A 24825-nucleotide genomic window follows, 5' to 3' on the forward strand; every position below is an offset into this window, starting at 1 on the left:
TGAAAAACCCAGCTTTTCCCCTTACAAAATGCTTTACTATTAAAAAAAACTACAATAAAGCAAAAAAGTTACACATATTTGGTATCGCCGCGTCCGTAACGACCCCGACTATAAAGCTGTTACATTATTTAACCCGCACTGTGAACGCCGTAAAAAATAAAATAAAAAACAATGGAAAAATTGCTGTTTTCTGTTAATCCCGACTTAAGAAAAATGTGATAGAAAGTGATCAAAAAGTCGCATCTACTCTCAAATGGTACCAATAAAAACTGCAAGTCGTCCCGCAAAAAACAAGACCTTATACAGCTATGCCGACGCAAAAAGAAAAAAGTTACAGCTCTTCGAATGTGACAATGGAAAAATCTAAAAAATGGCTTGGACATTAGGGCCCAGAATGCCAGCAGGGGGAAGGGGTTAAAATATTATAAAACGCAAACGGAAACAATAACTAACAGACAAAAAGTTACCTAGCAAAATATAAAAGGCCTGATTTTAAGGGCCATAAAACATAGGGATTGCGAGGCGACATACACCAATCAGGTGTAAGCAGACACCCCCTTCACGGTGTTGTACTTGACCATTCTTAGTCCGGATTTACACGAGCGTGTGCGGTTTGCGCTCGCAAAAGGTACTTAACAGCTCCGTGTGTCAGCCGCGTATGATGCGTGGCTGCGTGATTTTCGCGCAGCCGCCATCATTATGACACTATGTTTGTATGATTACGGTAAGGTACCTTCTGTGTGACAAATGTACTAAAGGGGTTATGTGGGGACCAAAAAAAAGTATTAGCAGTGTACTCACTGCAGTATGCGCGCTAATATACATTCTGGAGCCCTGTCGCGTGGATTCTGAGATTTTTATAGAACTGCCGGGGGACTGGAAGTCTAGTTGCACAACCTTCTGTGATGACAATACGACTTATCCTCATGTGACCGCCCCCGCTGTCCCCCGGCAGCGTTATAAAAAAAAAGTCTATGAAAATCTCAGAATCAGCGGTCCCAGGTACGGACCCGCTGGTAGTTAATAGATCTTCAAAATATTTGGGACCAGCCCAGTTGAATTTGTTGCAAAAAGGTCTGTCTAAGGCCTCATGCACACAAACTTATTTTTTTCCTCCCGTAAATACTGGCGTAAATATGGGTCCTTGGTCACAAGTATTCGACCCGTATTGCACCAGTATTTACGGAGCCGTGCCCGTAAATACGGGTCCGGTGTCACCAGTATTCCACCCGTATTTACGGGCAAGTTTTCGCTGCAAAATTGCACTGCACTAATCGGCAGCCCCTTCTCTATCAGTGGAGGATAAAGAGAAGGGGCAGCCCTTTCCGTAGTAAAAGTAAAAGAAATTCATACTTACCCGGCCACTGTCTTGGTGACGCGTCCCTCTTTCAACATCCAGCCCGACCTCCCTGGATGACGCGGCAGTCCATGGTGACCGCTGCAGCCTGTGATTGGCTGCAGCGGTCACATGGGCTGAAACGTCATCCCGGGAGGCCGGACTGGAGGAAGAAGCAGGGAGTTCTGGGTAAGTATGAACTTCTATTATTTTTTACACCTTGATCTATATTCTGATCGGAACTCACTGTCCAGGGTGCTGAAAGAGTTACTGCCGATCGTTTAACTCTTTCAACACCCTGGACAGTGAGTATCCACGGACGTCGCCTAGCAACGCTCCCGTAATTACGGGTGCACACACGTAGTCACCCGTAATTACGGGAGCCCCATTCTATGGGCCTGCCCGTGCCGTAATTACGGCCTGAAATAGGACATGTTCTATATTATTTTATTTTTTTTAACAGCACGGACACCTTCCCGTAAGCATACGGGGAGGTACCCGTGGCCAATAGAAGTCTATGGGCCCGTGATTACAGGCGTTTTTACGTAGGTGTGCATGGGGCCTTACTGTCCAAAATTTGACACAATTCGTTTAGATATGGATCTACAGAAGTTTTACAGGAATCTTCGTTTGCAAGTAGTTTTTTCAGACAAGGCAGACACAATAGCTACATTGAGAAACTTGGGGTAAAGGAATAAAAGCAATTTTATACCACCGAAAGGAGGTCCTCCTTTACAGACGTTCATTACTCTGGTACAAGAGGATGTGGAAAGGATGAGAAACAGACTGAGAAAGGATGTGGATAGGGGTCACTATCGATCAGTTAGCAAATTTAATATTGATCAACAGACCTTGTCATCACTTATGCAGGATAGGGATTTAATTATCAAACCCGCTGACAAGGGGGGCGGAAGTGGCAATTCTGGATTGTCCCTCTAGGACAGTAGCATCAAAAATACAAACAGTATTGATGAAATATTTACATTTACAGGACTGGAGTAATAGGTTTAGAACTAGTAATAAACAATGGTTTTCTGATCAATTTTTTATACGTTGCCAAAGATCCATAAACGTCTGCATAAACCCCCGGGTAGACCAATTGTAGCGTCTACGGAATCGGTTAGTTCTTTTTCCAACTGGATGGAAAGAGGAGAGGACTCTATTGGTTAAAAAGACCAAATCCTTTTTGCTGGATACTAACGAATATTTGACATTAATTTGTGATATCAAACAAATTAATCCTACTTCACTATTAGTTACGTGGGATGTCAATTGAACATGAGGAAGGCCTTAATGCAGTTCATGTTTTGTTAAGAAAGTCAGATTATCAAGAGATCTTAATTGCCTTTTATATGGATTTACTCAAGTTGGTCTTAAAAGGAGAATTTTTTCCTTTTCCAAGATACATTTTATTTACAAATACAAGGAACGGCCATGAGGTCCAGGGTTGCCCCCCGACCCCATATGTGAATTGTTTTATGTCTTTGATGAACATTTAATTTACAATAATCCATTTTTTGGGGAAAATACAGTGGTTTTGAAGAGCTACAGTGAAGGAAATAAGTATTTGATCCCTTGTTGATTTTGTAAGTTTGCCCACTGTCAAAGACATGAACAGTCTAGAATTTTTAGGCTAGGTTAATTTTACCAGTGAGAGATAGATTATATTTTAAAAAAAAAACAGAAAATCACATTGTCAAAATTATATATATTTGGGGCGTGTCTTGGATGCCGAACAGAGCGGTCGCATCTCCCTGAGCTCCGCTCCGAGACCTCTCAGCTACGACATTAGCGACGATACATACCTCCGGTTTGACAACCCTCTCACCTCTGGAAACCGCGGCAGCATGATGACCCGGACGAAGTCCTCGAAAACGGGACCTAAACGTCTCACAGACTTCTTCCCCGCCAGGGAAAGCAAGCATGGCGGCGAGACAACCTCCGAGACCAACGTCCCGCCAGCCTCTCCTACCTTGCCTGAAGGAGATCGGGACGTCAACCCCTCTAAGACGACAGCCGAGGGTGAGTCTGTGCCCTGGGGGGAAGGGGAAGTAGAATCGCCTAAAGAGGCAACCATGGGGAAAGGATGCTTTGCTGCACTATCAAGTAGCCCCATATCTAAGATGGCGTCCTCACCTCGTGTATCAGAGGAGTCTCCTCCCCCCAGTCCTGCAGGACTTACAAGTGCACAAGCTCCTAGGGTGGAAGATATATTTACACAGTCTGTGGCCATTGAAGATATACCCTCATCGGATCAAGTGGCTTCAGAAGCCTTTATAAAAAATATGGTACTAGCCCTCCGAGGCTCCTTTCACAACGATTTATTAGGATTCACCACTAAACTCTCCAACGCTATTGACGACTTAGGAGACCGAGTAGACCACGTGGAGACAAAAATGAGTGAACTCACTAATGCACATAACGATATAGTGGATGCTCATGTGTCTTTGGAGGAAGAAATGCAAGCTTTAAAATACAAGTTGGCTGATTTGGAGGATCGCAATAGACGGAATAACGTCAAATTTAGAGGAATTCCAGAGTCCGTCCAACCTTCCAACCTCACCGCTTACTTACAGCAACTTATTAAGGATGTATTGCCTAATTCCAAACCTGCGGATCTTATCATAGATAGAGCCCATAGGCTCCCTAAACCCAAATCTATTTCTGCTGATTTGCCACGAGATGTGATAGCAAGGATTCATTTTTATAATACCAAGGATTCCCTCATGTCTGCGGCACGAAGATTACCGGCTTTACCTGTACCTTATGAAAAGATACACATCTATGCGGATCTCTCCCAAGCGACCCTGCAAACTAGGAGGAAATTTCTGCCTCTTACACTGGCGCTAAGGAAGAACGACGTGGGATACAGATGGGGATTCCCTACCAAATTACTGGTGTATAGGAATGGAGTCCTGCATACCATGGCGGATGTAGAGGAAGGATCGGCCCTGCTTCATAAATGGGGACTGACGCCTATTCTGCCCAATACAGTTCCTACTAGAAGGTCCCCCTCGAGACTCTCACCGGAGTGGATTGGGAAATCTCGTCCTTAAACGTCCCGGGGTATGGGTTGCTACATGGAGGTCGAGATGGTGTCCAAGTAGACTTTTTCCCCACTTGTCTTCGGTGACTCTCAGCCGGATATCTGGCGGAGTTACTTTCTCACTACGTGATGCTATTCTTGCTATAGTTTCCAAGTTTTTACCTTCCTTCCCTGTCCTCCTTCCTTAAAATTGCTGTTATACGATTATTGTCATATATACCAGGCATGTTATGTTATGATCCTATCCTAGCTCGAATATGGGGTTTAATTCATATGAAGCATTTTACATGTATTATTTATGGCGGTTAAATTTGTATCTCTGAACACCAGAGGGCTAAATTCACCCTTCAAGAGAGCTTCGGTGTGGAAGGATGCTTTGGCTTCCAACTCTGATATAATCTGTCTACAAGAGACACATTTTGCCAAAGACCATTGTCCCAAATTTACTCATCCAAAATTTCCACTAATTTACCTCTCTAATGCTGATAAGAAAAGGGCGGGAGTGATGATAGGCTTTAAGGACACAGTATCCTTTCAATTGCAGTCTTCCATTAATGATGAGCGGGGGAGATTTTTGATACTGGTAGGTCTGCTTAACAACTGTCCCATCACTATTGCTAATATTTATGCTCCCAATACGTCACAAGTACGTTTCCTCAACAAGACTATGCGCAAAATTCGCAAAATTATGCAAGGGAAACTTATAGTCTGTGGGGACTTCAATATAATCCCGGACGCTAAATGGGACTCTACTAAACAGGGGAGAAGATCTCCCCCGACTCTGACCCCATGGTTACTTAAGGAGGATTTATATGACACGTTTAGATGTATGAATTCTTCTTCTAGAGAATATACTTTTTATTCCACAAGACACCGATCATTTTCTAGAATAGATCTTTTCTTGGTGGATAGGAATTCTATAGCAGGGATTAAAGCTTCTGAGATAGGACAGATAACTTGGTCGGATCACGCCCCCTCATATCTCCTTCTCTCTTTAGGGCCTGCCCCCTTACCAAGATCCTCATGGCGGATCAACAATTTTCTTATTAGTCTTCCCAAATATAAGGAAAAAATCTACTCTCAATTACAAGAATATTTTCTTTTGAATGGTTCTCCGGACCTAAACCCATTCACTCTATGGAATGCACATAAGGCGGTTATGAGGGGGTTCTTGATACAGCAAGGGGCACAATATAAAAAAATGAAAACGGCTGCTCTGACTTCTTTACTGTCTGATATACGCTCTGCGGAACAGGAACTCCAACTAAATCCATCTTCGTCATTGCATAACAAACTCATGACCCTTAGAAGGAAGCTGCAGGCCCTCCTTATAGACGAATTTGATAAAAAGATTGCTGCCTTAAGATTAAACTACTATACTTCTTATAATAAGTCCAGTAAACTGATGGCGAATAAAATTAAACAACGTCAGCAAAAAACTAAAATCACTCACTTAGTCGATCCAGCAGATGGGTCTAGGATCTCTAACCCACAAACTATAGCAGATCAATTTAGCTCCTATTATTCTAAACTATACAACTTGAAGTCTGATCCCCAAACTCCACAACCTTTGGATAAAGAAATCCAAACCTTTTTAGAGTCGGTTCAGTTGCCTTCCGTATCTCCGGATCAACTATCCAGTTTAAACGCTCCGGTATCACTTTTAGAGGTGTCCAAAATTATCAATTTATCTAAATCCAACAAATCCCCTGGTCCGGATGGGTTCTCCAACGAATACTACAGAACCTTTAATACCATTCTCGCCCCCCATCTAACCGCAGTCTTTAATAAGGCAATGTCAGAAGGTAATATGCCCCGAGAGATGCTGGAAGCCACGATAGTGACTATCCCTAAACCTGGGAAATCCCCTACAATCCCGGCCAACTTCAGACCCATTTCCCTCCTTAATTGTGATACTAAATTATACGCTAAACTTATAGCCACCCGCTTGATTGACATTTTACCCACATTAGTACATTCGGATCAGGTGGGATTCACGAAGGGGAGGCAGGCTCCGGATGGAACTAGAAGGGTAGTGGATCTTATAACTAAAATAAGTCTGTCTCGAGCGCCTTCTCTCCTCCTTACCCTGGATGCAGAGAAGGCGTTTGATAGAATACACTGGGGGTTCGCATTTTCGACGTTGATGAAATTTGGATTCGAGGGGAACATATTTAAGGCTATCCAGGCACTATATACTCTACCTACAGCTAAAGTTCTCTCTAATGGTTACTTATCTACCCCCTTTAACATTACTAATGGTACCAGGCAGGGGTGCCCGCTGTCCCCCTTATTGTTTACGCTAGTTATGGAACCATTAGCAGAATCTATAAGATCTAACTTGCTGATTCGGGGTATCCCAGTAGGGTTTCGACAACATAAAATTGGACTATTCGCAGATGATATAATTTTGACCATCACTGACCCTTTATCCTCCCTAAGGGAAATTTCTCAAGTCATCTCTAAATTTGGATTAGTATCCTACTATAAAGTGAATGCATCTAAATCTCAAATTCTTAATAACTGAGTTCCCATATCAATGGGAAAACTCTTCAATTCCTTATCTGGGAATTCAAATCAGCTACCCCTTGTCGCAACTTCCCAAAATAAATTTTGATCCTCTTCTAACGTCCTTACAGAGGGAATTGGATCAAATTGCTTTGCACGAGCCTTCATGGTTAGGACGCAATGTGTGCTATAAGATGTTCATACTACCCAAAATATTATACTACTTACGCACCCTACCAATCCCTATACCTCAAATATGGTTCTCTAGGTTCCAGAAGCAGCTTCAAAACTTTTTATGGGGAGGAAGGAGGCCTAGAATAGCAACGTCCCTCCTGTTGAAACGGAAGCATAGAGGGGGGCTGGGAGTACCTAATCTCTTAGCTTATCATAGAACATTTGTAGTAAAACAATCTGAAAAATGGTTTACTTGCTCTTCTGGAGTTAGCTGGCCAGCGATCGAACAACAATTGATAGGGGGGCTGCCGTTGTCTACAGTACTGATGGCCTATGCCTTGAGGCCTGACCTTCTCCTTCCCAACATCCCCACAATTAAAGTTGCAATACAATGTTGGCTTTATTTCATGGCGCAACCCGCGGGGATTCCGGGGAGAGGCACGACTCAGATACCGTTGGGAGTACTTGAAACATTAATCCCCAACCTAGGAATCAAACACTGGCCGGTGAACGGTATCCAGTACGTTTCTGATCTATTTTTGGGGAAAGAGATGAAGTCCTTTAACAACATTCAGAGACAGTTTGGGATCTCGGAGAGAGATATTTATAAATATACTCAGATTAAATCTTATCTGACGTCCTCGCCTCTGACCGGACTCCAAGCATCCAAATCAGCGGTGGCACTTCTGTCTGGATCTGGCTGGGGGGGTAGCAACCTTACGGCTAGAATATATGATGCAATGAATGGGGATGTGGAGACTTCTAGGCGAGCACACTTTATGAACTGGGAAAGGGACATGGGGAAATCTTTCTCCATGGCACAATGGGAAACAGCGATTAAATGGACTTTGAAGTCCTCAGTTTGCATGAACCTTTTGGAAGTTTTCCATAAGGTTCTGTTGCGATGGTACTATACTCCGACCAAACTGGCGAGGATATATCCTCAAACCTCTAACCTATGTTGGCGTAACTGTGGTCAAGAGGGCTCGCTATATCATATATTTTGGGGATGTCCCCACCTGAGGACCTTTTGGGCCAACATTTTTCAACTACTATCAGAGGTCTTGAAGATTCCTGTTGTCCAGGAGCCAGGGGTAGCATTGTTATCCTTGGAGATAGAAAAGTTCCCGCCGATTTACCGACCCTTAGTGTGCCATGTTTTGCTCACAGCGAAGTTATTGATAGCTAAAGCCTGGAGGTCTCCAATACCACCCACACAAGAGGAGGTAATAGCTAGGGTGTCAACGCATTGTGTATATGAACGCATTTTTTATCTAAGACAACAGAGATATGCTTCTTATATCGCCTTTTGGAATCCCTGGATAATATATCATAAAGTGGAGATGGCGATAACACAGATATCAGCAATTTCCCTTCCCTCCTAACCTTCCCCCCTGTACCTCCCCTTGTTTCTGGTTCTCTGTTAAAAGTTTTGCGTGCAAGATGGACTACTTTGAAGCATTGATATATACTTGTATATGAAGCACTTTATGTAACATTTGTTGTTTATTTGAAAATTATAATAAAAATAATTGCAAAAAAAAAAAAAATAAAAAATTATATATATTTATTTGCATTGTGCACAGAGAAATAAGTATTTGATCCCCTACCAACCATTAAGAGTTCAGACTCCTCCAGACCAGTTACACGCTCCAAATCAACTTGGTGCCTGCATTAAAGACAGATGTCTTAAATGGTCACCTGTATAAAAGACTCCTGTCCACAGACTCAATTAATCAGTCTGACTCTAACCTCTACAACATGGGCAAGACCAAAGAGCTTTCTAAGGATGTCAGGGACAAGATCATAGACCTGCACAAGGCTGGAATGGGCTACAAAACCATAAGTAAGACGCTGGGTGAGAAGGAGACAACTGTTGGTGCAATAGTAAGAAAATGGAAGACATACAAAATGACTGTCAATCGACATCGATCTGGGGCTCCATGCAAAATCTCACCTCGTGGGGTATCCTTGATCCTGAGGAAGGTGAGAGCTCAGCCGAAAACTACACGGGGGGAACTTGTTAATGATCTCAAGGCAGCTGGGACCAGTCACCAAGAAAACCATTGGTAACACATTACGTCGTAATGGATTAAAATCCTGCAGTGCCCGCAAGGTCCCCCTGCTCAAGAAGGCACATGTACAGGCCCGTCTGAAGTTTGCAAATGAACATCTGGATGATTCTGAGAGTGATTGGGAGAAGGTGCTGTGGTCAGATGAGACTAAAATTGAGCTCTTTGGCATTAACTCAACTCGCCGTGTTTGGATGAAGAGAAATGCTGCCTATGACTCAAAGAACACCATCGCCACTGTCAAGTATGCAGGTGGAAACATTATGTTTTGGGGGTGTTTCTCTGCTAAGGGCACAGGACTACTTCACCGCATCAATGGGAGAATGGATGGAGCCATGTACCGTCAAATCCTGAGTGACAACCTCCTTCCCTCCACCAGGACATTAAAAATGGCTCGTGGCTGGGTCTTCCAGCACGACAATGACCCGAAACATACAGCCAAGGCAACAAAGGAGTAGCTCAAAAGAAGCACATTAAGGTCATGGAGTGGCCTAGCCAGTCTCCAGACCTTAATCCCATCGAAAACTTATGGAGGGAGCTGAAGATCCGAGTTGCCAAGCGACAGCCTCGAAAGCTTAATGATTTACAGATGATCTGCAAAGAGGAGTGGGCCAAAATTCCATCTAACATGTGTGCAAACCTCATCATCAACTACAAAAAACGTCTGACTGCTGTGCTTGCCAACAAGGGTTTTGCCACCAAGTATTAAGTCTTGTTTGCCAAAGGGATCAAATACTTATTTCTCTGTGCACAATGCAAATAAATATATATATTTTTGACAATGTGATTTTCTGTTTTTTTTTAAATATAATCTCTCTCTCACTGGTAAAATTAACCTATCCTAAAAATTCTAGACTGTTCATGTCTTTGACAGTGGGCAAACTTACAAAATCAGCAAGGGATCAAATACTTATTTCCTTCACTGTATATAGATGACATTTTTTGCATATGGGGGGAGGGGGGCACATTGGACTCCCTGATTGAGTTTCACTCTTATCTTAATAATGTCTGGCCTGAACTTCAGTTTACAATTCATCACGATTCCCATAAGATTGATTTTTTGGATACTTCTATTATTAAGGACAAAGATGGCTCTTTATCTACAGACCTTTTTGTCAAGATGACTGATCGCAACAATCTTTTGCATTACTTGAGTTGTCATCCGACAGCGGCAAAGAAAAAAAATAAATGAATAAAATTTAAAAAAAACGATACACATTTCACAACTTAAACGAGTTGTGTATGTGACAATGCAATCAAAGAAAAAACGTTTTGCAGACATGAAACAGAAATTTATCGGGGATACACAACATTAAAGCTCAATGTGGAGGTAGCTAAGACAGTCTTCTAAATCTCCTTATCGCGTTCCTTTTGTTCACTCCTTTTATCCGTTCGCCTATAAGGTGCATAGAATTATACGCCAACATTGGTGAACTTTTGATGAAAAGTTATCCTTCAGTAAAGGAATTCAAGGAAACATTTTTACCTTGTTTCCGTCGTCCCAAAAACTTGAGATAAGTTGGTTTGAGCGGATGAGGGTTCAGTGAACATAATATCAAAACAATGTTTTTGGAGAACTCGGAAAAGGGGTACTTTCCCTGTTTACATTGCTTGCAATGCTCTAACATTACAAAAGGGGACACATTTTATCATCCCTTACCCGGTAGAGCTTTCGATATCTGTGATTCGTCTTATGTTATGTATGCGATTAAATGTCCATGCGGTCTCGTGTATGCTGGCGAAACTACCCAGCATATACCAGACCGCATCTCTCAACATAAGTCCACCGTTAGGTGTAAGAATTTGTTGTTGCCAGTACCATTTCATTTTAACAAGATGGGATATACAGTTGCTCAGCTAAAGTATCAGATCTTAGAAGAAGTTACATTACCAAGACGTGGAGGTCGATCGAATTAAGATACTTAAATGCAGAGAATCCTTTTGGATTCATACATTACAATCTCTTGAGCCTCAGGGCTTAAATCGTGATTATGATATTCAAAGCTTTATCTAAAAATATATGTTTTCTCATCATATGCTTTATGCTACTTTTAAATATATTATTCTAATATCCAATTCATTTTTGAGACAATAGGTTTGCTGAAATAACTTCAATATGAGATGATGTCCTTTTCGAAAATACCTTAACGGATTGTGATTTTTTTTATCCCGTAATAACATGTTACTCCCGTGGAGAAATACTCAATATGCAGTTTGTTTATATTATTCATATAATGCAATATATATATATATATATATATATATATATATATATACATATACATATACACATACACACACACACATATATACACATACCATTTAATTTACCTTGTAGCTTTCTCATTTGAATTGTCCGTGAGTTACTTATTCCTCTCCATGTTGTTCAATGAGATATTGCGCTGATTAAAACGATGTGATTGATGCATTTCCGGCCATGGCTTTTCTAGTTGATACATTGTGTTACTTAGCAACTTAAAGAGGAAGTACTCACGGAAACTACGTAACTTAGTCAGCTGCTGATCATGTGATCGGCTTAGAGTTTAAAAACCTTGCGGGACACGAGTGATTAGCGCTCATTCCCTCACTAGCGGCAGATGTCGCAGTGTAGCGCAGCGCCTGCTGTTTCTACCAACGCAATCCGGTAAATAAATTATATTTGTTTTTCCTATGCAGCAATATATATTTTGTATGCTATAATGCATACATAGCCCATTCTAATGAATGTTGATGGTACTTGTCTTAGTCTAGTTACTCTTTGAATAAAAAGATATTACTTGAAATATTTACAATTTGAGAAGTTTTGTCTAAATTTTATTCATATATAATGCATCATGCAGAGTACTTGGCCATATTGATATGATCATTTTGATATTCTCTATTTTCTGTTTTGATTATAATGACATGGATTAATGTTGATATTAGTTGTTTATACATATTTTTTCAATTAATTTTACGGACTGTTTGAGAAATGTCTTATTGTTCTGACCGAAACGTCACACTGATAAGTCTGTGGATTGCAAATAAAATTATTTTTCAAAAGTAAGAATTCTTTGGAGTGCCAAGTTTTCTTCTATAATACTTTCATAAGTCTATCATTTAATGTCATTGTGTACATGCTTTTTTTTCTAATGTTTTGAAGTCCTATAGAGAAGCCTATAGGCAAAACACCTGAAAAAAATCGATTTTATCCAGATCATGCTGCATTTGGAAAAAAAATGCCTCAAAAGCGCCACAAACAAAAACACAGTTGTATTTAGTGCATTTTATATTTCACTGTAGACAATAAAAGGGTTGTCCAATTTCAGCAAATGAATTATTTTTTGTATAATTAAAAGTTATATAATTTTTCAATATACTTTCTGTTTTAATTGCTCATGGTTTTCAAGATCTCTGCTTGTTGTTATTCAGTAGTAACATTCATTGTTTACCTCCAGCGGATAAAATTCTGTCCATTGTCATGTGATTGACACACAGGTGCACGGCTCGTTACAGTTTAAGTATGTGTATCATGGTTGTCTCTTCTAATGATCACAGCACCGGTTTGTCTATCAGCATGAACAGGACAGAATTGTATCCACTGGAATTAAAAAAATGAATGTTCATACTTAACAGCAAGCAGAGATCCTGAAAACCACAGGGAAATACATAAAGTACAATGGAAAATTTTATCACTTTTAATTATACAAAAAATAACATTAGTTTGCTGAAACCGGACAACCCCTTTAATGTAACATTGTGGCTGCACTAAAAGTTACAAATGCAGATAAAAACACATTACGCAGTGTGTGAATAGGTGCTTTCATTATACTGTGTCTAATCTAACAAGGCAAAAGCTTGTAAACCAAGTAAACACGCCCTGCCATTGAGACCAGAAAGGCCTCGTATTGAGGTACTTTGTCCTCTAATATTGCAACTATGTATTCAAAACCCACTTCTCTGCATCTGCGAGACCATAGGTTAGATTGAAAAGGGAACATTTTGGCCAACCTGTCAGGGGTCAGGTACCACCTGGTTAGGAATTTATAGGTTGTTTCTTTAATATTAACTCGTTGCCGACACAGGACGAGTATGCTCGTCCTGAGCGGCGAGCACTTTGCGCATTAGGACGAGCATACTCGTCCTGTGTGACAGCAGTCTCTGCGCGCGATCGAGAGCGGGGCAACGGCTGTAATACACAGCCACGGCCCCGCTCTGACAGCGGAGAGGAGAGAAACATCTTCTCTCCGCCGTTAACCCTTTGAACGCCGCGATGAAAGCTGATCGCGGCGTTCAAAGAGGGGGGACTGCACATTGATCGCGTCACAGAAGATAACTGACGCGATCAAAGCCCACAACTCATATGGCCAGACAGCCCAGGGTCCATTGAAGGACCCCAGGGCTGTCTGAACATATTTCCTGTTGTTAGGTCATACTGAGGTATGCCCTAACAACTGCCTGTGTACAATCAGTGCACAGGCTAATGTACTGGCATATAGATCTATGCCAGTACTTTACAGTTACAAAATAAAAATCGAAACGATAAATCCCTTTATGGGATTAAAAAAAAAAGTTAAATGAATGTAAAAAAAAATTTATGATAAATAAAAAGTAAAAAAAAATACACAGAAACACACATTTTATATAATAAATAAACTTTTTAAAATAGAACTCCCAAAACATGAAATATAAACATATTTGGTATCGCCCCGACTGTAACAACCTGTACAACAAATGTATAACATTATTTATGATGATCGGTGTATGGTGTAAAAAAAAAAAATTATAAAAACTGCTGCGCAACTGCTTTTTTTCTGCATTTTCGCCAAAATACAAATTTATACAAATTAAACGATAATGTATTTGTACCAAAAAATGGTACCTACATAAAGTACAACTCGTAAAAAACAAAGTCTCATACAACTACGTCGTACAAAAAATAAGAGTTTTGAGCGTCGGGATGCAAAGAGGGAAATGTAAAGAAATTGCTCTGTCCTCAAGGCCAAAATTGTCCGTCTCCTTAAGGGGTTAAAGAGAATGAATACTTTAGGTGTTTGCGTTCTCCCATATCTGTTGCCAAGTACAAGTTGGAATTGGACCAATTACCGTCTCCCATGTCGAAACATAGTAGGGAGGAAATCATCCTTTTATTTTTGAGTGCCAGTTTGCAGAGCTTTGCATATGTAGTTGTAAGGGCTGAGGTTATGAAATGATGGATCAGTGTGATATATATATATGTGCAAATTTAAAGGCCTGCAGTTAAAGTAACATCAGTGGTAAATGGCCAGTGACTGGTTGATATGAGAAACTGAGCCAGTTTTGCTTTGATTTTCAGTCACAGCACAGCTTTCGTTTTCATGAGCCAAATATGAAATGTGTTTACATAGTGTGACATATGATGGTGACATCGAAGCAAGAAAAAGCTTTTTGCGTGTTGGAATTTGTAAGTACGGGGTCTATTGTGACACGACAGCAATACGTTCAGAATATATCTGGTAAATGCGCTCTGCATTTCACGTTGGGTGAAGCAATTCGGAACCACTGGGTGTTTAGGTCATGGGAAAAGTCCAGGCCGCCCAAAGACTTCAGAAGAGACAATGAGCAGGATTCGAGTCGTGTATGAGCGTAGACCTAGAAAGTCGACCAGGCTGACTAGTATGGAACTACAGGTGCCACAAACCAAGACATGGCGTAACCTACGAAAAAGTCTGCCAAGTAAGCCATACACATTACATCTTCTTCAGGAGCTGAAACCAGACGACAAACCGAAACGCTGTGACTTTTGCATTGACTTTTAGGGCCGATTGGAAGAGGGCGAGTTCACTGACAGGCTGGTGAATAGCAACGAGGCGACCTTTAGACTCAGTGGGACGGTCAATCACCACAACTTTAAAATTTGGGGCTCAGGAAAACCATGTGCCCTAAATGAGCACACGAGGGACTCACCCAATGTAAACGTGAGAAGGTGCAAAGTCTATGGTCCTTTATTTTTATACGGTCACTGGCCACTCCTACCTGGATATATTAAAGGAATGGCTTATGCCACAGATAGAGGAAGATCTGCCAAATGTCTACCAGCAGAATGGTGCACCAATACATTTCCATTTGGATGTTCGCCGATACCTGAATGAAACTCTACTGGAACGTTGGATCGGCTGCACCAGAAACAATGATTCGCCAATGTTCCGCTGTTCCTCCACGATCGCCAACTCTAACACCTTGCGACTTCTATCTGTGGGGCTACATCAAGGACTCCATGTATCTGCACCCCCAAACTAATCACTGAAACAGTGGAGTCCATATCCGTGTATGCTGGCACGCGTCTGGACAGAACGGGACTACCGCCTAGGCATCTGCCGTGTCACCAATGGAAATTACTTTGAACATTTGTAGTGTATAGATAAAACTTGGATAGATAGTGTGTCTTTTCATGTTAATACATTTCGGTTATGTTCACTCGGTACCAAGGCTATAAGAGTGAGTGAGGGAGAGTGAGTGAGTGAGTGAGTGAGTGTGTGTGTATTCCCTTAAAGGGATTTCAAAATGAGTCTTTGAACTATTCAAAATATTAACTTTCCCACTTTGTATAAGCTTATGAATACATGGCGTAAATTTATGCCACGTGTGACTGCACCCTTAAAGGGTATACAAGTGTTACAGAGGAGAGGAATCAGACATCAGTTTAAGATATCTATGTAAATACCAAATATGTAGTGAATGTACAACCACTTTATTATCAATAGAACCTAGGTATTTGACCACATTAGGACACAAGGGGAAGAAGAACTCATAGAGAGGGCTTCAAACAGGGCCCATTTAGTGATGTGCGTTATCGGTTCATAATGCGATTTGGGAGAACTGTGCAGCTAATCATATTGATTTAACATTTTACTTAATTTCTTTTATTTAATTTTTATAATCATCTATGTGTTCTCTGCTGTCCACATATACAGATCACTATTAAGTGCTCTAATGATAACAATCCATTAGATCACCACCCAAATGCAGAGGTGGCGATTTCTGCACGTAGGAACACCGTGCTCAACATGAGAACCGTGTTTAAAGTTATTTAGTGACAAAGAACTAATTATTTCAGTTCCCCCGTCTCAGTACAGGATCAAGCTGCCTGTGCGCCTGTCCGAACCAGCGCATAGCACTGCGTGCAAAAGCAGACCGTGTCAACAAAGAAAACACGTAAATTAACAGGATGCAAGCACAGGGATAGTGCTCAATAGCGAAGCAGAGTAAACTCCATCTCAATAATGACTCTAGAACGATCAAAAACTCATCATGGTTTGTCGGTGAATAAAGGCAAAAGATATTTCCACGCTCTCTCAATCTACTTCTATAGGAGTTAAGGAAACCGCTGAACACGACCAGGGGCCGATTCACCAGGCGGGATGGAGTCGAGGAATCCCCTTTATAAACACAAATGGAAAAGTCCAATAAACTACATCAAGGCTTCTGTTCTAAATTAAAAGGGATATGCTAAAGAACTAATATCTTCAAAAAAACAAAAAACAAACATACAAAAAGGAATTGGCTCTTACCGGAACTCATTCAGCGCTTCCACTATTTTATTGTACGCCAGGCTTCTCTGACTAGCGTCTGCTGATCTCCGGCTCATTTTCATTGCCTTTGAGAAAAGTACTAAGAATTATTAAAGGCAATATATAAAGAAAGGGCTTATCACTGCGGGTCACAAATTCTTAGTATTATATAACGACATTTCTCATTAATGTTACCTGCTCTATGGCGCATTTCAGCTTGTTCATGTGACTCTCAAAAAGAGGAAAGTGAGAAAAGAAGAACTCGTGGAACTTGCAGGTTTCATCTTCATTCTTTGACAGGGAAAATATGACACCAATAGCAATCTTCTTCTTCCGTGTAACACCCAGGTTGGGCCCACAGCTATCATCAGACATGTTAAAGCTTTCCTCTATTGACCTATGATAAAGGAATATTCATAATTAAAAGGTGAAGCAGAGGCGACTTTATCACTTAAAGAGAACCGTTCACTTGCCCATACATGTGCAGCATGTAATGTGAAGGGCACCACAAACCCTGGGGCTCTTTACATTTTTCTTCTACCCTCCTCCGTTATTTAGATATTGGTGCAGTTGGGCAAGGGGGTGTATAACATCACTGTGAAAATGTACAATCAGCTACGGACAGTGCCAGAGCAAGAGCTGGAGAGAGGAGAGCGTGTGCGTGCAGCTCGGAGCTGCGCGCGCACTCACGCTCTCACTCACTTTTCAGCTCTCCGCAGACCAGGACAAGACTCTGATCTCTCGCGAGAGATTGCACAGTCTTGTCCTTGTCTGCCCAGAGCTGAAGAGAGAGTGAAAGCGTGCGTGCGCAGCGCCGAGCTGCACGCACACGCTCTCCCCTCTCTAGCTCTTGCACTGTCAGTAACTGATTGGACAGTGTCACAGCGATGTTACTCGCCCGTTGCCTAAAGCTGAGCGCTGAAGAGTGAGCGAAAGCAAGAATGTGCGCACAGCTCCGAGCTGCGCGCACACACTCTCCTCTCTCCAGCTCTTGCTGTGGCACGGTCTGTAGCTGATTGGACAGTGTCATAGCCATAGTAACACCACACTTACCATCACCGCACCATTGATAGTTCAGGGGGTTATTTAAAGAGGCTCTGTCACCACATTATAAATGCTCTATCTCCTACATAATCTGATCGGTGCTGTAATGTAGATAACAGTGGATTTTATTTTGAAAAACGATCATTTTTGAGCAAAGTTATAAACAATTTTAGATTTATGCTAATTCGTTTCTTAATAGACAACTGGGCGTTTTTACTTTTTACCAACTGGGCGTTGTGAAGAGAAGTGTATGACGCTGACCAACCAGTGACCAATCAGCCTCATACACTTCCCATTGTTCCAGCCCATTGTTACAGTGTCATTGTGCAGTGAAAGAAGCTAGGCTGGAACAATGAGAAGTGTAGGCACTGATTGGTCACTGGTTGGTCAGCATCATACACTTCTCTTCACAACGCCCAGTTGGTAAAAAGTAAAAACGCACAGTTGTCTATTAAGAAACTAATTAGCATAAATCTAAAATTGTTTATAACTTGGTCAAAAATGATCGTTTTTCAAAATAAAAACCACTGCTGTTATCTACATTACAGCACCGATCAGATTATGTAGGAGATAGGGCACTTATAATCTGGTGACAGAGCCTCTTTATATATCGGGCGCCAAATATAACGGCACCGATATCTAAATAACGGAGGAGGGTAGGAGAAAAATGTAAAGTGCCCCTGGGTTTGTGCAGCCCTGCCCATTACATGTTGTACTCTGCAGCACATATATAGGCAGGTGAAAGGTTCTCTTTAACACTTAATTTTGTGCACTTTGGACACTAAGGGACACTGCAAATAATACATCAAAATGGGCTGTGCCAAATGAAAATTCAGCTTTGCAACATCTTTACATACACCTAAAATGGACTGGAGCAAGTGGCCTACACATACATAAAAGTACAGCATTAATGGCAGTACGCCATTTCTCTATTATAATCTTTTCAACATTGTAATTGCGTATTAGACCCTCCTGTGATGACCTCAATCCAAAGATTTTCCTCCCTATTTATTTATTTCCATTGCTTATATAGCTTTAACATTTTCTGCAGCGCTGTAATCACTCATATCAGTCCTTGTCCCAAATGGGCTCACAATCCAATTTCCTATCTCACACACGCACACTGGGGCCAATTTACTGATCAGTATTTTTTTTAGCACGAGAGGAAACATTCAAACATGGGAGAAACATACAAACTCCATGTTGCAATTCAAAAAGAATACAGACAGGAGAACACTATGCCAAATACACCACCAGCGATTCAGACAGTGCTCTTAACTCCCCAGTTTCCCTTGCATCGAAGTAGTATCTAAAATATAGAACAGAATACACACCATAGAGTGAATTTTTATTTATTTTTTTAGTTCCAAAATCCTTTACGCATTTTCTTTGTATATCTTAATGCCAGAGAATCCTACGCGATAAGCGTGAGGAGCACGGCTGTTATACACAGCATGGCTCCTGCCCCAACTGCCGGAATCTAAGCGTGCTCAGATTCCGGCAGTTTAACCCATTAGATGCCGCTGTCAAGAGCGACAGCGACATCTAATGTCTTTGACAGAGGGAGGGAGCTCCCTCTCTGTCAGCCCCACAAAAGAAATCGCGGGGCGCCTTTGGATTTCCATAGCAGCCGGGGGCCTAGCAAAGGCCCCCAAGGTCTGCCTTCAGCAACTGCCAGAGGCATGGCCTAATAGACTGCCTGTCAGTTTTACACTGACAAGCAATAATGCTTTGTATATCAAGTATACCAAAGCATTATATAAGCGATCAGCAGATCGCATGGTGAAGTACCCTAGTAGGGGGGGGGGAGAATAAAAATTAAAAAAAATTGTAAACCAGTAAAATAAAGTTAATGGGGAAAAGATTTTAACCCATATTTTGCTCTCTTTGAGGGGATGTACTGGCGGAATGAGAGCCTGCCTTTGTAACTCATCAGCGATTCATCCACCGCTAGGTTTTTTTCGGGGTTGTACACGGCATAAATGACTCCTCCAAAATCTTTATCAGGAGCCTTATTTTATACAGGTGGTCACGGTCTGGATCACTACGGGGGGGGGGGGGCTGGTGATTGTTGTTAAAATTAAGGAAGCGCATTAGCACTTAATATCTGCTTCTGGTCACAATGGCTGGAAAAACAGGTGAGGCATGTGTAGGGCTTGTTGCCCAATATGACCGCATTGAGGGCTTTCTCACTAACCCCATGTTGAGGATGAGCCCCAAATTTTTTTTACGTTCGCCAGTATTTGCGGGGTGCCACTGCTTTGCATAGGGGGACGTTGGCTTTTCAGCAAAGAATTGGCGAGCATACAGATTGGTTTGGTTAACAACCAGCTCCAATAGTTAATCTGTAATGAATATTTTTTTTAAATCGAGGGCTGTAAAATTTTCCACATTAATATTTATCCCTGGTGTGGCAATAAATTCTGGGATATTAGGGGAAAATGACTCTGTGGGTACCCACTCAATATATTCTGGGGGAATAGAGTGGGCCGTGTTTTGTGGTACTTCTGCGACATGCCCTGTGCTTGTGGACTCTGCAGCGACACTTGTATTGCAGAAAGCATATCACGATCGTCGCTATCACTGGTAGACAACATTTCTACCTCGGACGCGGTTTCTGTATCACTTTCATCAGAGTCAGAAATTAACATGGCGTATGCCTCTTCCACCGTGAACCTTCTATGGGCCATTGTAATTACACACACGTACGACAAAGACTGTAACCAGACGCACACAAAATTTATTATTCTTTCTTTACTTTTTTTTTTTTTCACAGACAAAAATACACGGACGTCACAAAAAAACTGATATCGAACAAACACGTAGGCTATAAAAAAAATATGTTTACATGTTTTTTTTAACACAAAAAAATACACAGACGTGACACACGTATGCTACACAAAAACCCTAGGTTAAACCTAGGCTAACCCTAGACTAAACCTAGGCTGACCCTAGGCTAAACCTAGAATAGAACCTAGGCTAAACCTAGAATAGAACCTAGAATAGAACCTAGAATAGAACCTAGAATAGAACCTAGAATAGAACCTAGAATAGAACCTAGAATAGAACCTAGAATAGAACCTAGAATAGAACCTAGAATAGAACCTAGAATAACCCTAGACTAACCCTAAGGGCACGTTCACATGTGGCGGAATTGCTGTGAAATTCCGCTGCAGACCGTCCGCAGTGGAATTCTGCAGCGGCCATTTTTTTACATTTGTTTCTATACATTTTTAGGAAAACTCCGCTGCGGACCATAGGCTGCGGTGTGGAATTTTCAGTCCGCAGCGTGCACTGTCTGTTGCGGAGAAGAAGCGGAATTTCACTGCGTATTTCAGCCTTTGCAATGCAAAAACTGAAATCTGTGGCAAGTCCGCTGTGATATCCGCAACGTCTGAATTACCTGTCAAATATGCAAATGTTGGTGCAGATTCGTTGCGTAATTGCCCCAAATCTGAACCAACATTTGCAGCGGAATAACTCTGCCACGTGTGAACGTGCCCTAAGGATAACCCTAGCCTAGGTATACAATTGAAGTTTATATAAAGTTTATATATTAGATTTTTTGTAATTTTGTGTCTTTGGTGTCACAGAAAAATTCTCTCCCTGCCTGGTCTCATACAGAGTAACAAGTGTGAGGAGAGACAGGTAGGAGAAACACTGTTTTTCATTTTGTGATCACTGTGAATGGTTCTCACAGTGATCACATGAACGGAGACCACAGTTATTGGTCTCCGATCATCACTCTGAAGCCAAGGCTGTTGCTAACAGACTTGGCTTCAGAGGCAGATTACCCGATGACCGGGAAAAACACTCCGATGCGGCCCCCTCCCTCCCAAACCACTCAGATGTGGCGCTTGCTATTGAGCGCCGCATATAAGGGGTTAAATATGATCGGAGACCACTGCTAGTGGTGTCCGATCGTTGCCCTGAAGCCCGAGGCTGTTACCAGCAGCCCGGTCTTCAGGAGATCCGAACGAAAACCGCTGCGATGCGGTCCCCTCCCTCCCAGACCACTCAGATGTGGCACTTGCTATTGAGTGCCGCATCTGAGGGGTTAAATACGATCGAAGACCACTGCTAGTAGTCTCCGATCGTTACCCTGAAGCCCGAGGCTGTTACCAGCAGCCCGGTCTTCAGCAGCACCCCGCACGATGCAGGGAAAGTTCTTCTGAAGTGTTGACGTGAAAAGCCGACACTTCAGAACTACCCTGAACGGCCGACGTAGAAACACTATACGCCGGTCGTTAAAGGTATATAAACAAAGTCCATCATCATGAAACTCCTGTACACTACAGTCATCGCTCCAATTCCCCTATATATTCGCACAGTTAGATCATGAGATTTTGGGTACCTGCAGCCACCACTAGGAGGAGATTAGGAGGTTACTACATACTGTTTTATTATTGAGCTCAATGTATAAACCGTATTCAATTAGCTGCTAAGCGCCCCCTAGTGGTGGCTGCAGGTAGTGAGAATAGTTTTTCAGGTCTTAAAATAAAATGTAGCTCGGACCGCTATAAAGATATTGCAATAAATGAAACTGCACAGAAGTTCATAATTCAGAGTTTAAAAAAAAATAAAAAATAAAAAAAAAGTGTTCAAGGGTGGACATTTACTTTTAACTGCAAGTCCCTCAACAGTCAAATAAGGGATCTCAACCAACGGAAGAAAAAAAAAAAAGATTTTTCTCACCATCGTGGAAAAACTCCATTCTCCAGGCTGGTAGTTTGGCTACGACGCCAGCGCCGCTGGTAGCTGCTTGCAGAGCTGCTATTAAGGGATGAGCTTGGTGATGGAAACGGAGTGATCAGGAGACTACTCAGAGAAGCTACAGATAGTAAGAGCAGACAACGTGTACAGGTCAGTGAAACAAACTCATTGAAACAAAGTTCACACTGCCAAATGTAAAATGGCCTCACCCGATCTTGCGATGCCACTGTCCCGGTCATCATTAAACCCTCGGCCTGGCATATCCATCGGATTGCTATGAACTGTAAGAAAATTAAAATCTTATGTTAATTTTTTTTTTAAAACTTGGACACTTTCACCCAGCAGATAATCAGTATCACCACGTCTTAAAGGAATAAAGTGAACAAAAATTGCAGACACTACCTGAGTGAGAGATCTAGTCACCTGAGTGATATTTCCATGCAAACCCATCACCAAAAGCTCCGGCTCAGCTGAACATCATGACTTCGTTCCGATTGAAAATATTCCGGATTTTGTTTTTAAATTTTTTCTAAAAACACATTTATGTTTACATAATGTAATACACATGAAATTCATTTTTCAGACATTATGAAGACTAATGTTACAAGTTGTGGCCCATATAAAATATTAGAAACCCCTCTCCCTTTATTGAAAAAATCTAAAATGAGATTTGGGTCAACAAACTCCCATTTTAGATTTACATATTATATAATTTAGATCAATGAAAAGTAGGTTTTGTACAGATTTTCCCTCTTTAGCAAATAACAAAAGCTAATCCTGTTCAGCTGGCCTTTACACATAAAAACGGACAGGTCATGTGCTCGTGAGGAAATCTAGAATATATCAACATTGCAAAATTAACATAAGCATGCAGCGGTGTGTGTTGACAAAGATAGCCATTGGCTGCGGAAATAAGATAATTTTATTATTCCCATCTAAATTTGGAGTAAATCTAGTCTTATGGCTCTGCTCACACTGACGCCAGCGACTCTGTTTCGGGCCTCCGTCGCCAGTTCTGTCAGAATTGACGGGAAGAGTAGCAGTAAGGGCAGCTCTATCTTTCCTGTCAAAACAAACACCACGGTGGACACCATTATAAGTCGATGAGGTCCAACGGGCGCCAGTTATAAAATGAAAATCATGATGCAAGTATGAACAGAGAACCAAAATTTTTTCTATTTCTTATTTCCACAGTGAAGCCAAAAACGGAACATGCAGAGAGACACACAGGCTACACTACACGTCACACGGCAAGCAGCACACCTGCAAAGAAAGAAGCACTCCGGATGAGTCGGAGCGGGCCCTGCTCAGAGAATGCCCGCCTTGGGCTGCAGAGCTGAGACAGACCTACATGTTGAAATGCAGAATACAGATGGAAGAGAATACAGTTAGTAGGGAAATGCATGGCCTGCAGAAGAAATAAAACAGACAGGGAAAAAAAAAAAACTAAAATGAAAAAGATGCTGGTCAGTTGATCAGATTAACATGGAGGTGAGCACACACATTTCTGATCATCTATTGGCTGTAGGTCCTTGTATATACAAGAATGAGATGGTGTCAAGCCATAAGTACCAATAAATCATTGAGGATGCTGGCAAGGTCTTAAAAAAGTCCATATTTTACCCCTATTAGATCCTGGTCTGAACCATTTCTGCAAAAATACTTTTATAGGTTTTATTCTAATTTACCTTCATTACCAACTGTATCCTGAGCCCCTTTTCTGAAAACCTCAGGATCATATGTCAGAATTTGTTCACACAGTCGTGCAAGGGTCCGGTCAACCGTTCTGTCCCTTTTGACGGCAAGAATAACGAAGTATGCAGCACTACTCTTGCCATCAAAACGATGGAAACCTCAAGGGAATTCCTGAATAACCCAAGTCTTAGTTGATGGGGCCTGTAAGGCTTCGTTTGGATCTGTTGCACAACGGCGTATATTGGTAAATTACATCTTTTATCATAAGCAGCATCATTATGAATCTATTTAAAAGACGTTGGGGGGAATTTATCAAAACTGGTGCAAAGGAAAAGTCAAGTTGTTGCCCACAGTAGCCAATCAGATTACACCTTTTTTTTTTTTTCTTCTCAGACGCCCTTTGAAAAATGAAACAAGCAACCCGATTGGTTGCCACGAGCAACTACTCCACTTTACCTTTGCACCAGTTTTGATACATCTCCCCCAGTGAAATCATGGCAATCCCCATATGTTAGTAGAGCATTCTGCTGTGCTATGCCACTGTTCCATAACTTACGGGGGAAGAGTCAAAAAGAAAAAACTTGTAGCGATTCCAGACTCTTGCTGGGGAATGGAAGGTCTACCAATGTTCTTGATATCATATTCGTTAAGCACATTAGGAGCTGGCATCCATACCTCAAGATCCGCACTAGAGTCTGTAGTGGTTTT

General features: G+C 41.6%; 2 protein-coding genes across 4 annotated transcripts in view; both read right to left on the reverse strand.

The window, feature by feature from the left end:
• LOC142750375 (uncharacterized) overlaps window positions 1-24825 on the reverse strand; it is a 468269-nt gene that overhangs the window by 145001 nt on the left and 298443 nt on the right. The window lies entirely within an intron of this gene.
• Window positions 1-24825, reverse strand: part of FNIP1 (folliculin interacting protein 1) — a 140256-nt gene that overhangs the window by 31477 nt on the left and 83954 nt on the right. For 2 of the 3 annotated variants that reach the window (XM_075856438.1, XM_075856439.1), the window contains exons 7-11: window positions 23686-23769; window positions 22632-22703; window positions 22405-22540; window positions 16861-17062; window positions 16666-16751 (exon numbers count right to left, since the gene is read on the reverse strand). In XM_075856438.1, the coding sequence (XP_075712553.1) occupies window positions 16666-16751; window positions 16861-17062; window positions 22405-22540; window positions 22632-22703; window positions 23686-23769 (580 nt within the window). The remainder of the gene's footprint in view (window positions 1-16665; window positions 16752-16860; window positions 17063-22404; window positions 22541-22631; window positions 22704-23685; window positions 23770-24825) is intronic. The other variant, XM_075856440.1, reaches the window with a different exon arrangement.

This window comes from Rhinoderma darwinii, chromosome 3, assembly GCF_050947455.1.
Source record: "Rhinoderma darwinii isolate aRhiDar2 chromosome 3, aRhiDar2.hap1, whole genome shotgun sequence".
In the NCBI taxonomy this organism is placed as follows: Eukaryota; Metazoa; Chordata; class Amphibia; order Anura; family Rhinodermatidae; genus Rhinoderma; species Rhinoderma darwinii.